The 14526-nt window shown below is 26.2% G+C and overlaps 2 protein-coding genes and 1 long non-coding RNA gene across 13 annotated transcripts in view; 2 read left to right on the top strand and 1 right to left on the bottom strand.

The window, feature by feature from the left end:
- The window catches only part of Nrm (neuromusculin), a 33699-nt gene extending 23270 nt beyond the window's left edge, over positions 1 to 10429 (bottom strand). For 2 of the 11 annotated variants that reach the window (XM_074242416.1, XM_074242412.1), the window contains exon 1: positions 8356 to 9270. In XM_074242416.1, coding sequence (XP_074098517.1) covers positions 8356 to 8422 — 67 coding nt within the window. In that variant the 5' untranslated portion in view covers positions 8423 to 9270. Of the gene's footprint in view, positions 1 to 8355; positions 9287 to 10227 lie in introns of those variants that run through there. The other 9 variants (XM_074242408.1, XM_074242410.1, XM_074242409.1 and 6 more) reach the window with 9 other exon arrangements.
- Positions 1414 to 2624, top strand: LOC141527438 (uncharacterized). The gene is made up of 2 exons (XR_012479197.1): positions 1414 to 2204; positions 2293 to 2624. It is a non-coding gene; the product is annotated as an uncharacterized LOC141527438 (long non-coding RNA).
- Positions 10430 to 10612: 183 nt separating the features above from the next.
- Positions 10613 to 14518, top strand: LOC141526934 (integrator complex assembly factor Brat1). Its single transcript, XM_074242092.1, is given in 11 exon segments — positions 10613 to 10765; positions 10869 to 11159; positions 11248 to 11903; positions 11975 to 12002; positions 12005 to 12186; positions 12264 to 12710; positions 12791 to 12989; positions 13069 to 13241; positions 13304 to 13401; positions 13476 to 13737; positions 13812 to 14518. Coding segments are annotated over 11 exon segments (2982 nt in total). The 5' UTR covers positions 10613 to 10635; the 3' UTR covers positions 14328 to 14518.
- The last annotated feature ends 8 nt before the right edge of the window (positions 14519 to 14526 follow it).

Raw genomic sequence — 14526 nt, 5'->3', positions numbered from 1 at the left:
CGACAATAATTCAGTACGATCAAAAAAACAAATTAAATTAGTCTAGTTATAAATAAATAAACTATTTTCTATCCGAACATCAATATAAAAACATGATCATAAATGGTTTAAAAAATTTTTGCGTCTTAAACGGCTTAGTAGTGCACTTAAATAATTATGAAAAATTTTTTACCCTACTCGATGATAGTCGATTATTAAATGATATTGTCGAAAAAAATTATAATAATCATTATTGTTATTTTCTTTCTTGATAATTAATTAATTACTATATATATATAATATAATATTTTAACAATAGAGTGATAGTATTAATGAGTAAAAAGAAAGAGACTATTATTAATAAGATTATGATAACAAAGTTAACCTTTGAGTGGAGAGCACTCGACATTCATTATACACGGAAAGACCTATTGCGGAATAAGGGACACCAGTGAGCCTTTATCTTCTCAGTTTAACTCTCTTATAATCTTGCATTTATTTTACTTTATCTCTTATTTTGTGTATTAAAGAGGATATAGTTATAGATATTATTATATGTAGTTAATTTATTTTTTAATTGTAAGATAATAAATTATTTTTAGAGTGTCAACAAATAAATAAAAAATATATGCTAGTATAATAAATATTTTGACAAAATAATAAGCTTACACATTAGATTGAATTTATTGAACATACAAAGTTGGTTTTCGCTGTCTACTCCATTTCTACTTACAGTTTAACGTTTACTGTTCTCCAATTATAAACTTTCAGTGAACTGGTTTCATAGCTAATTGAGTTAGCTTTACTTTATTTAATATATTTCATAGAATCTTCGAATAGGAATTACTCATTCAGCTGAATTGTAACAAAAATTTATTAATTATTTACTCTGATTATGATAAAAAAAAAAAAAAAAAAAAAAAAAAAAAGTAAAGAATGATTTTATTGAAAAATTTGATGTTTATCATCTATAATATGAACCATTACATATCAATAGAATCTACCCCACTAACGTATATGTACACTGTCTGTCATGTAGAACGGTTAATGTTATCTATTCTTACCATCTGTATTATTTTATCTCTTTCATCTATCTTTTGCTTTCGAACGCGTGCGAAACTCATTTTAGGAGCTGTGCCAAATCACAGAACGCCGCATTTGATTTGCATTCTCTACCGACGCGGAAATAACGCTTCACCACTAGTAACTTTTTCTGGTTTTAAAGGGATGCAAACAAAATTATCTATTTATTTCTTTACTATTCATTTATTATTAAATAAAATATTTGATATTTTTTTAATTGAATAATAATTAAAATTTTTTTTAATTATATCAAATTCACGTTACGTTACTATGAGCTTTACATATTATACACTCAATATGAAATGCGCTCAATATGAAATGCGATACACCTGATATAATAACACACAATCATTGGCATTTATGTATTTTATTTAGAGTTTCTAAATTTAATTAATTAAAAAATTTTTAAAGTTAGCCAGTTATATTTAGTTTAGTTAAATAAAAAATTGATTGCTAGCCGATTCACCATGGCAAATTTAGAGCTTAATAAATATGGCCGGTCAGTGTTAAAATTAAAATTATATGCAGAGTAATCTTTTTATTTTGAGGTATGACGGCATATTGCTATTAAGTAGGAGGGATGGTACAAATAGTTGTACTAAATAATAAATAAGAAATTCGTCTAAACGGTATTGCTGATGGAAAATATCACAATACCAAATATACTTATGACGGCAGTACATACTATATATACTACTACTGTACTCAGTGCGTTGGCCATTACATGGCGCCTTGCCAATTTCTCTCAAGCAGTAATACGAAAATAGGTTGAGGCTGGAACACATGACAATCTGGGAGAAAATTAGTGAGAGTATATATATATATATATATATATTGATATAAATTTTCGCACGGCAGCGGTAAAACGAATAAGACGAATAAGAGACGGAATAATAAGGACTAGACTTTGGTGGGAGTAAATTTGAGTATGAACCAGGAGAATGGATCGATTCTTACTCATACCGTAGTCCATAGCGCATAGTGGTTAAAATATCTTTCCACTCGAATGCGGTTTCAATGGCGGGTTGTCTTTTCCAAATACAGTTTTTCTGTTTTTTTTTAACTTTCATTTCCAATGCCCGGTCTGTTATCTTCTATTCTTATCAATCTAAATTCCCACCACTTTAAATTGAACGTTATAAGTATACTCCGATTTATTTACCGATCAAACATTATTAGTTATTAATTAAATCTAAAATCTTTTATAATTTATTTTATTTATTTTTATAGTAAAATGAGAATAATAAATGAAAACTAAAGGTAAAAATGAATATTCACGTGTTATGTGGTTGTGCTGAATTCTTTCCCATACATCTGTCAGTCTTAACGTTGGATTAGTTCCTCAAAAACGGGTGGGAATCTTAAGAAGGAGGAATTACGCATGAGGAAACACCGGGCTGACCCCAACTGAAACTAAATGTGACGTCAGCCAAATATAAGAAGCATGGAATTTACTCATGAGAATGTTTCCCACACATTATATATAAATTTTTATTCCATTATATGTATATGTATATACTACTCCTTGTTTATTTATTAAATATGGATTTTCTCAGATTAAAGACGTTCCTATATAATTTCAAAATACTACATTTTTTCCAGAAAAACAATAAATCTTTTTTTAAATACAGCTAAAATAGTTATCTATACGATGCCCACTCGCGTAAATAAAGTTAACCTTATATATACATAAACAAATATAGCTCATGCTAGAAAATCGCGTGAGTAAGAGTAGTTTTATTCATTAATTAACGGCCAATGTTTACAACTTGAGATTAATTGAAAATTTATCTCATTGCGAAGCTATTGTGTATTGTATGTAAATAATTTATATGTATACTCTAGCAAAATTAGCCAAATTCATACTTTAACTATAACACATTATATTTAAAAAAAAAAAAAAAAAAAAAAAAAAAAATTATTAATTTGAATCGTTAAAAGTTTATTTATTAGTAAATTTTTTTATACTCTACTAAGTAAAAAATCTGTAAACTATACATTAAGCGTTTACCTAAAAACTATAAAAAAAATGTTATCCGTCCGGTATCAATACACACGATTTGTATAAAAAATGAGGCAAAATTTTTTACTGCATACTGTTAAAAAAGTATAGTTGAAAGATTAAGAAAAAGAAAAAATAATAAAGCAAGCACAAACTCGTTAACTATAAATTCCATGTGACATTAAATTGTCTAAAGATCACTTCGAAAAGCATCACCCAGGATTCTTCTTATTTCCCCTAAGGGATTCTTTTCTTAAACTGGGTCACTGATACTGAGCGTCACAGCATTTTCTTTTTTTATCAAGGAAAAAGTATTTCGAGAAAACGAGCTAGAATTATAAAAAAAAAAAAAAAAAAAAAAAAAAAAAAACAGAAATACCGGTTAAACCGTAAATGATAACATCAAAAATAAAAACAATATTTTAATTTAAAGCAATTAATAATATATTATAATTACTCTAGAATAATAATGATTTAATCATATTCTAAAGAATGATAATAATTTAAAGCTCTTTAAAAATAAAATTTTATCAATGCCATTGATTAAGCAATAAATATTTTAAATGGAATAATAATTCATCGTTACTTAACTCGACTATTTAGCCGTTCAAGTTTTAGTAGTTAAAATTTTCTACTCTCATCATTCACTGGTTTTATTTTACCGTCCTGTCGTGAGACATATTCTTCTTCCTCTTTTCCTTTTCTTTTTTTTTTTTTTTTTTTTTTCTTTTCTTATTCTTCAAAACTACTTGAAAATACTAAACGACCGGGTAGTTATCGTTTTTGCTTATTTTGTCTTCTCAAGGTATAGTAATAAGAACGAGAATTTCAGTACAAAAGTGCGTCGTCAGTAAAAGTGTGATTAAATTGAGAAAATATACTGCTAATTGAATAAATTTTTGAGCTCTATAAGTATAATTATTAATAATTAAATATAGAGCGTTGATTGCTTACAACAATAATATAAATTTGTATATAATTTGAAATTTAAAAAATTATTTTTTTATTTGATAAAAGTTAAAAAATAAATATTGTAAAAATAGGAGTAGCTAATAGAGGAACTTTTAGATGATTATATTCATTCATACTTGCTATTACTTTGAGATTCGTTTGGACAGTGCAATGACCTCGGATTTATTATTAATATTATTATTATTTTATCTTTTTATATTTTTTCTATACTTTATCTTTTATTCTTTTTCTTTTTATCCGGGTGAATTTCGAGAGGCGCCAAGGTACAGAACGCTGCAGCATGCTGCGAGCTTCATCACTTCAATTCTGTCTCTATATATAGATAGATATATATATATATATATATATATATATATATATATATATATATATATATATATATATATATATATATATATATATATATATATATATATATATATATATATATATGTACATCCACAATTGAATAAAAGCAATTGACCTATATAATTATTGAACCTAAATTATAAAAATGATCTTAAACTTGTTAACTAATTATTTTTTGTTATGTCAATAAAGAATGTTTATATGGTTAATATTTTTTATTTATATTCACATTAAAAATTATTCATTACTTGAAGAATTTAACACAGCTTTAGTTAAACTTTATTTAGAATAATTAATCTAAATTTTTATTTATATATGTTTTTTCGTATAGATTGCTAGCTGATGTTATATTTGATATCAACAAAATTTCAATTTCAAAAGTTAAAGATGAGAATGTAGACTACTCATATACAAAGTTTCCTGTATATACGTTCAATGGGGCAAACAGTTAATGGATACAGGTCACACTTTATCAAACTTTTTTATGATATATCCAGTATAACTTTATAAAATATTTTCAAAACGAAAATAAAAATACAGAAAATTAAATTTCTCAATATAAAAAAGATATTAATATATAATAAAAAGTATTACTAATTAGATAATAAAAAAAAATTTCATTGTCTATGATAATGGAATGATAAGTAGAATGAAAAATTTAATAAAATTGAAAAATGAAAAGAAGACCTCTGGTTGCATTAAAGGCATATAAGGGAAAACTTTTAGACTGGTTACAAAGACCTTGACGAAAACCGCAGACACCGTGGGGTAGACAACACCGACACGATCAACAACAGAAGCAACACGACGACTTTACTCCCACGGTGACACTTCCGCAGGAAATCGTATTGCTTTTTCACTCTATTTCTTACAATTTTTATTTGTTTTACTCGTAAATATTGGTTATATAATAATTAAAATATTAAAAAAAAAAAAATTTACTTATTAGGTGAAATTTAAATATACTTTAATGTATTTACATACATTAAGTTATTTTTGATAACCTTAGCTTATTAAATTTCATATAGTGCAATTAATATTCTATCAACTACAATTACATTGTCATGCATAAAAAAATATATCACTATGCACTTGTGTTTAATTCATTAGATGATTATTATTATTATTATTATTATTATTATTATTATAACAACTCTTGAAAAATTTAATGAAATTAATTAGGCATAACAAGTCATTAAAGTAGAACAGTGGAACAGATGATGATGATAATAATAATAATAATAATAATAATGCTATTATAAAAAGACGTATACTTGAATTTATTAGAGAAAAAATAAAGATAACTATGTAACTTTACTCTACAGAATTTATTTCTTGAAAAATCTTAAAAAAGGTTGAACAAAGTATTGTATTGAATTCTATCATGGAGGGCGCAAAACTGTATATTGAGTAGAAAAATAAAAAAAAATAAAAAAATAAAGAAACGATCGCTTATCCAGATAGAGATAGAGAGAGAGAGAGAGAGAGAGAGAGAGAGAGAGAGAGGTAGTTGGATAAAAAAATAAAAAAATAAAAAAATGAGCAAATATTTAATAAAATTATCGCGCGAAAAGTCGACTACTGAACGAATCCACGTAGTGGCCAAGAGGGAATGCATGTATCGAATTGGCGTAAAATGAAACAGAATAGAATGGTGTGCTGTTGCTGGTACTGAAGTAAAAGTACTAGCAGTAGTAGTAGTAATAGTTATAGTAGACGTATCACTACTACACTGGTAATTTGCATTCACTTGAATTGAGGTCGGTTTTACCCACGGGGTGTCTGGCTAACTTGAAGCTTTAAACTCTAACCATGCATAGTTGTATCGTATCACTCATTGTCGATGATGACAAGTAATTAATATTATAATATTATAATATTATAATACATTTGAGAATTAAATATAAAAATATAAATAGATATGAAATTGGATAATTTTTTGTTGAAAAATATTTAAAATATTTTATAAATAACTATATTGTCTATCATTATACTAATAATTATGATCAGTCTGAGTTTGGTGTTGTTATAGTTATTAGTCGGTAGCAATATAACGAGTTGTCTACGGAGGGAGTTAATCCTACTCGGTACGTTAAGCTGTACTGGTTGTAGAAAGTGACGATATAGTTACTAAGTACAGGTGGGATATAGTTCTCCTTCTCTATATAGTTTCTGTTATCCAGGATAGGTGAAGTACCTTTAACTCCTCTAGCTTTCCAAGAATTGAGTTCGTGCTTTGAGTTTGAAACTTGTCGTGAGAATAACCTTAGTATAAAAGATACACATATACCAACCAACCCCGTATTACGTTTTCCAAATATTTTTTTTATTTTTCCAACAACTTTTAGATGATAACTTTCCAACATTGTAACCAAGTCATAACCAAAAATGAATCAATACTTTTACAAATTACATACCTAAAAATGTTTCAATATATATATATATATATATATATATATATATATATATATATATATATATATATATATATATATATATATATATATATATATATTTTTTTTTTTTTTCACCTAACAAACACTTCTTTCTTTGAGCCTCATTTTTTTCTATTTTAAGAATGATTGGTAATTAATAATTAAACTTGTTACTTTTATTAAGAAGCATTGATATATGACGAAATAATGATATCGAATCAGTAAAAATATAATGAAAAATCATGAATAATAATAATATTCACATGCGTATAAAAAAAAATGTCTGTTTGGATAATGTTACCACAGGAATGATCTCTTTTCTGTATATATACATAGAATAGAGAGTATGTAAGCATAGTTTACATAGACTTTAATATAATCTTCAACTCTTTTGCACCCGCAATATTTTCCCTATTCCACTTTAGTCTCTTAATGTTTTGCGCTCATTCACTTCATATTAATGTTATATAGTGTGAAAATTCCACGTTTGATCGCTATTATTATTATTATTATTATTATTATTATTATTATTATTATTATTATTATTATTATTACCGTGTGAATACACGAGGTAATTATTTCCGTCTGTGGTAAATATATCCTCAACAGGATATACGGAGCATTTATGCAATAGCAGTCATTTCTTTAAAATACAAAAATAGTGTTAACTGCTCAACGACTTTAATTTTGATGAGCATGTATCTTAATTATTAATTCTTAATAGAATTCATTTATACTTATTTATTCTGATTAATAACGATATTGGCAATAGATACAATTGTTTTTTCTTTAATTCTTTAAAATTCAAATAAACCTTATAGTTAGGTAAGTGCACTAGTTAATCTGATAATAAGAAAAAAAAAATTCATAATAGGCTAAGGATTAATATAAGATTTTTGTTGACATATTAATCCCATACTTGATGCATCAATTATATTAATAAAAATTTTGTTACTAAGAAGCATATTCATGTTGTTTTAAATTTTTATTAAAAGTCAAAAAATTAATAAACAAAACAACTTATTATCATATATTTGTTTAAGTATTTTGAAATTACACAAAATATTTAAGCTTTGAATTTTACCGAATGGTTAATCAACTTGAATTAAGCTATCAAAAAAAAAAAAAAAAAATTAAGTGTTATCGACAGCATTAATTTAAGGCATCAAAGACAATTGTTCCGTCATTATAAATTTCATTATTCTACATGACTTTGTAATTATACGCGCTTAATTAGCTATATACCATTCAGTTAGTAACAGATCGGTACACCGGTCAGCTTGTAAAACTTTAAAATTTATAAAGTTTATAATTATAAATAGTGTCAGATCATCGACTCTCATCATTGATATTTTAGAGATTTTAAAACTGTTATTTATGATGTAATTTATTGGGCACTTAGATTAATAGTATTATGTAAACATATTGTCGAAATACTTAAAATTATGTTTTATTTGGATATTAAAATGAATACCCTTGAGATTAATAGTTAAAATTAATGGTAAATAAAATAATTAATAGTTGTTAAACACTCACCCTCGACAATCGTCTGAAAAAAAATATTAACCATAAACACTATCGTGTAAGTACCAAGTGGTGTCATTTTTTTAAGACCGATTATACAAAGAGTCTATGTTTGACAGTTATTTTTAATAGTTTATGAATTTAAACAGCAATACATGTTTTTCAGTTTCAATTTATCAGCTTTAAACAGAATAATATTAGTTTTATATTAAAACACCCATTATTAATAGATTAATAAAAATTTACACTGCAAAACTTTTTTATTCATATTGTGGCAGTTGTATAAGATAATAGTACTTAAAATTAAATCACTATCAACACATTTTCGCACAAATTAAGGAAAAAAAAAAAAAAAAAAAAAAACAATAACTAGTGAACAACCTACTGGGTTCTCAACAATAAAAGATATAACATGTCTTTAACAAAACAAGATAGAATGAATAACTGTTTTACCACAAAATAAAATAAAATATTTGAATGAGTATTGAAAACATTTTCAATTTTAAGTACAAACATTAGGATTCGACAACAATTTAAAGTAAACATAAAAATCGAAAAAATTAATAAACTTTATTCTACCCTTCCTCCTATCACCAGTCGCTAGGTTCAAATGTTAGTAATCAATGAAAAAAAAAAAAAAAAAAAAAAAAAAAAAAAAAAAAAACCAGAATATTAACATTTATTAGTATATAGTAGAAAGGTCAGTTATTTTTTCACGAAAATAAAAATAAAAAGTACAATATTTGTTAAATAAAAAATGCGACCAAATAGAGGATATAACCACAAGCAACTGTCTGGCTGGTTTACTGTAATACTGTGTACTGTGCCGAACGGACTAGTGCGCCTGCTTCCCTAAGACTGCGCGATCCTTAACACCGCGCAACTGTTCTCGTTTAGGTCATAGCGCATGTCGTCCAAATAAATATAGTGTTATTAATAATACTCACAAATATGGATAAGAATAACAATAGAATAACTTTAATGATAACGAATTAACCATTATTTTATAGCAAACAAATAGAAATCATGAAATTAAAAAAAAAAAAAAAAAAACCAAAGAGATTAACTATAAAAATCGCGCCAAAACAACGTTCATTAAACTTAAATTTATTTTAGAAAAGAACAAATTAAATGTAAAAAAAAAAAAAAAAAAAAAAAAAAATATATGAAATGAAAAGGAACGGTCCAAGGCTGAAAAATAATCACTAATTATGATTTATTTTGAAGCATCAGAACGAAAGCATTCAGTAATGCGAAAAAACGTAAACGTGGGAATTTTAAACAGTTTCTGCGTTGTTTTTAGATAATTTTCGTATATTAAATAAATTTTTGATGATTTTTTTAACTGTTGACAGTTTCAACACAACTTATTTAGACAGTTTCAAAAGTAAGTCTAAATTAATAATGTCAAGTAAATCCGAAAATGAGGACATTTGGCCTAAATATTATTAGAACCAGATCCCGAATACGGTTAAAATTTTCCCGATAAAAGTATCGATCGGAAAGTATTCAAATCGACGTAATTTTTCAAATTTTATTAACTTTTCTTACAGATCTAAATGTCATAAACATTTTTTAGATATAGAGATACTAATCGACTGTTCGGCCTAATAACCTTGTAGGGAATGCAAAAACGAATCGATTCATATATAACAATCATTGGAAATAAATTTATTGACACTTAATTTGAAGCCTAGCCCGCCCCAGTACGCTACAGCACGGAAACGCGAATAAGCTAATTAAATTTAAAAATTTTATTCTACACCTTTAGATCTTTTCGGAATTTTTGAAGTGCTTCATCATCAATACAATCGTTCATGAAAGATTGCTTATTTAATGATAATATAAAAATTAATTACTTCAATTAGCTGTTTTTTTACTCACCTAGGCCTGAAGAAATTTTAAACATTTTAAATCATTTAAACCGTTCTAATAATAATGTCATTCTGTCCTTCTGTATCAAAAGATCAAACATGTTTCACTCCACTCAGTACCATCTGTTGTTAAATACTAAAATCTTTCTTACTCTTATTACCTTGGGACAGTAAAAATCCAACTGGTTCTCTAATCAGCCAAAGAGCAACTCGTCGTCAGCAATTCAACTGAACTGTAGAGCCACCTGCAGCTTTTTTAATAATTTTAATAAATAACACAAATATTTATCGTCGTATTTTCTATATATATATATATATATATATATATATATATATATATATATATATATATATATTTTCCATGGTGGGCGGGCGCGCGCGCACATTATTATTTTTTTTTTTTTAGTATAATTAAAAAATGGAAACATCAAGTATTAATGAAAAATTGTCAGAAGTTTTAAAATTATTTTTACTACCAAATTATAATGTCGCTTCAACAACATATTTGGATTTATTATTGACTCATATTGCCAATTCACTAACCAAATGTAAATAAATTTTTATTATGAAATCATTGAATTATTCAACTTTTAATGGATATAACCTTAAAAAATTGAATAACACCTGTTATTAATAATCTCGTTATTTTAGCCGATGATCAGTGTCAAATAATAAAAGATTACATCGAAAAGGCATGTCAAATTTGGATTGATAATAAACCATGTCAACCAGTGACTGTATTTACTATAAAATTGATTGGAGCAATCGGAAAAAATCAAAACTATTTTGATTATTTTAATGAATTAAATATTTATTATAAAATACTCGATATATTTAATTTGAGGCGAGATGATTTATCAGCATCTGTCAAAATGGCTTATACTACAATGTTAATTGACATTATTGGTCATAATAGTGGTAGAAAATGGGTTATTGATTCAGGTAAATATATTTTTCTTTAATTATTATAATCATGTAACTAAGTATTGGAAAATAAAAAAAAAAAAAAAAAAAATTATTATTTTTGCAGGCATCTGGAAAGACGTAATAAAATTTGCTCAATTCAATCACACAATGTATGTGACTCGAGAAAGTCAAAAATTTATTTATCAATTACTTATAAATGAATCTCAAAATATTGATTTATGTACAGAAATTATTAAAAAAGTATCCGAGCCACTTATTAATGATACCCATGGTATTCAAGTACATACAGCACTTGAGGATTTATATTTAGATCAAACGCGAGTTCTGTCAACGACACTTAATTTAATAACGAGTATTCTAGAAAATATATTGTTCAATAATTTGGACAATACCATTCCTAATTTACTTTATGACATTGCCAATCTCGAAGTTCGGATTAAAGCACTGCTTGAGGCTTGTATCAGTACCAAATTTCTTACGAATATTCACAAGCTGTGGGTTTTGATGTTTATTAGTAAATTAAAATTTGGATTTAAAACTAATGAAAACAATGAAACAGTCGTTAGTCAAGAGGCTTGGAATAAATTTCATGTGGGTTATTGTTATTTACAGACTTTATTTATATCTAAAAATTATATCACCGAGTTAGTAAAGACGAATAAATTTTCATTGATTTACTGGAAAAAATTACAAACTGTTCAGGCTTTTCGTACGCCAGAGACTAAACATAAATTTGATCATCAAGTCGTCGTATCTATGGTAATTATTTTAATTTATAAATTCATATAAAATACCAATTTTAAACTCGGATTATTTAATCGGAATTACAGATTACTCCATTGTTTGTATGTTTGAAAAAAATTATAAAAAATATGATATTTTTGAAATGTTTATTTATAAAGTATTTAGTATAACTTGCCAACCAATCCAGAGATTGGCATACGAAGCAAGAGATGTTATGCTAAAGGAAGATTTACCGCTGGAATTAATCTGTAAATCTTGTATTGAGATGGTGCTTGAAGTTGTCGATTTAATGGACAGAGTAAGTATTTTATATTTTTTTTTCATATATATAAAATACCATTAATATAATAAATAATTTTTTTTTTTTTTTCGTAGGATACTGCAGTGATACCATTTCAAAGTATGTGTCATGTATTAAAAAATTATGTAACATCCGAAACCGACAGCAATGAAATCCAAGATAATGGTGGTGATTGTAGAGGCGAAATACCATATATGTCAAATAAAAATTCACATGATACCAGTCCTATTTTGCTGTCTGCATTACGTCAAAACAATGACAACTGCCACCAAGCTCAGTATAGTAATGGTTACAATCAAATTCAATGTATGAAGCCTCCAAATAACCTGAAAAATGTTGTAAGAAAGTCGATACTCGATGGAGATCCCATTGTCGATACTCCTATTTTATTATCAACTTTGTTACATGGAGTTGCGGTTATGACAGAAAAATTTCAATTCAAATGGTCTGATTGCGTTGAAACCATTTGTGTTTTATCTTTAGCTCAAGAAGTTTTAAATCACTCAGGAATTTCAGCTAATGTAAGACTTAATAATAATTATTTATTTTTAATTTATCAATTTACAATATTTACATTGATGTAGTACAAATATTGATTTAGCTTTGTGTACGAGCATTAAAAATATGTAAATTGGCAATAGAAAATTTTATGCCCCCAAATTTGGCATTGTTGGTCAACAGTGAGAGCCACATGAACAATATCGGGCCTACTTTATATAAAAGATTACACGACAGCAATTGGGAAGTTCGTGATAGTGTTTTGGAAGTATTAATGGTTATTGCCAATATTTCAGAGACCAGTAAGTTAAATTTTTTTTTTTTTTATCTTTAAATTTAAATTAATTAAATTACTTACTAATCAGTATTATTTAATAACAGCATATCCAGCATTTCAAGAACTTATTCTTACAAATAAACTTCTATCATTGGTTACCGACATCGCAATGAAGGATGGAGAGAGTTATGTGCGAGCATCTGCTCTTAAATTCATAGCTATTGCTGTACGAATAAATAATCTATGGAACAAAGAATTATCTTCATTACATTTAATTGTAAGTACTTTTATTAACTTATATAAATTATTTTATCTCTTTAATTGTTACAATTATTTCAGGAAAGATCAATAAAATTATTCAGTGAAGAAAGTGAAGCTATTGTTAGAAAAGAAGTCGTGATATTAATAAGAGAATTATATGTTTATAGACAGTGGCCGTAAGTAACGGATTACATTGCATTGCATGTAAAACGACAAATTAATTTTTAAATTATTTATTTTTTTATTACAGAAATACTGTATTCGATACAATAAATCATACAATGGTGGTAGCCGCAATTTTAGATCTCCATTGGGAAGTTAAAATAAATGCCTTAAGTTACTGGCATGATTTTATTAAGTTTCAATTAACTGAACAAGGAATGCTAGATGGTGAATTTCCAACGGTCACATTTTCTAAAGAACACAAAAAAATCGTCCAACTCGATGATAAAGAAATAAAAAATCGATTAAACAAAGTTATTCAGTATATGGCCAAGGAAAATTGTCTTGGAGTAAGAATTATTAATCATATTAATAGCTATAATATAATCAACTAAATATTAATATATCCAATAATTAATTACAGGTATTATTAGTGACATTGGAAGATGAGAGTGATTTTCAAGTATCAAAATCCGCAGCAGATATAATAAATGAACTAAAATGTTTGTTATTGAAATACAAATTTGATCAACCAACTCAAAATAATACTTGTTTGTACAGTAATCCGTGTAACAGTAAATCAAACTCGAGCTGTTTATTAAAATCTTCAGAATCAAGCACTAAAAATAATGAAAAAGATTTATCACGTATAATCGATGACATTATTGATTCAAATGACTCAAGTTTATTGGCGATAATGTACAAAAATTCTCTGAAAATGAACGATGATTGTGTTAACGAAAAACGCGAGGCCCTAGATCGTATATCAAAAATTACAAGAGAACAATTTTTGTCTCACATTCTCAACACAGATATTGATGCTTATATTAATGAAAGACGCAATTGGTTAAATACCTACACCGTTTCCTATAATTCCATTCTAGATGACATTTTAACAGTTTACGCACAAACAGATACCATTTCAATGGACTGCTATTGAATAATTAAAAAAATAAATAAATATTGTTTATAAAAGTATTACTTAACAAAAATTAAATAAAACAAATCAAAATATTTTTTATCATACATACATACATACATACAGAAATTTATTTTTAATCATTAGCGTTGGAAAAACAAATAAACATGTGTTAAATTTTTATAATAATAACAATAAAAGTTTATTTACTACATACGGA

Source organism: Cotesia typhae, unplaced genomic scaffold, assembly GCF_013202065.1.
Source record: "Cotesia typhae breed Kobodo isofemale line unplaced genomic scaffold, CoteBio_Ctyphae contig_4, whole genome shotgun sequence".
In the NCBI taxonomy this organism is placed as follows: domain Eukaryota; kingdom Metazoa; phylum Arthropoda; class Insecta; order Hymenoptera; family Braconidae; genus Cotesia; species Cotesia typhae.
The sequence above is the reverse complement of the archived record's forward strand: the minus strand, read 5'-3'. Positions and strand labels throughout refer to the sequence as shown.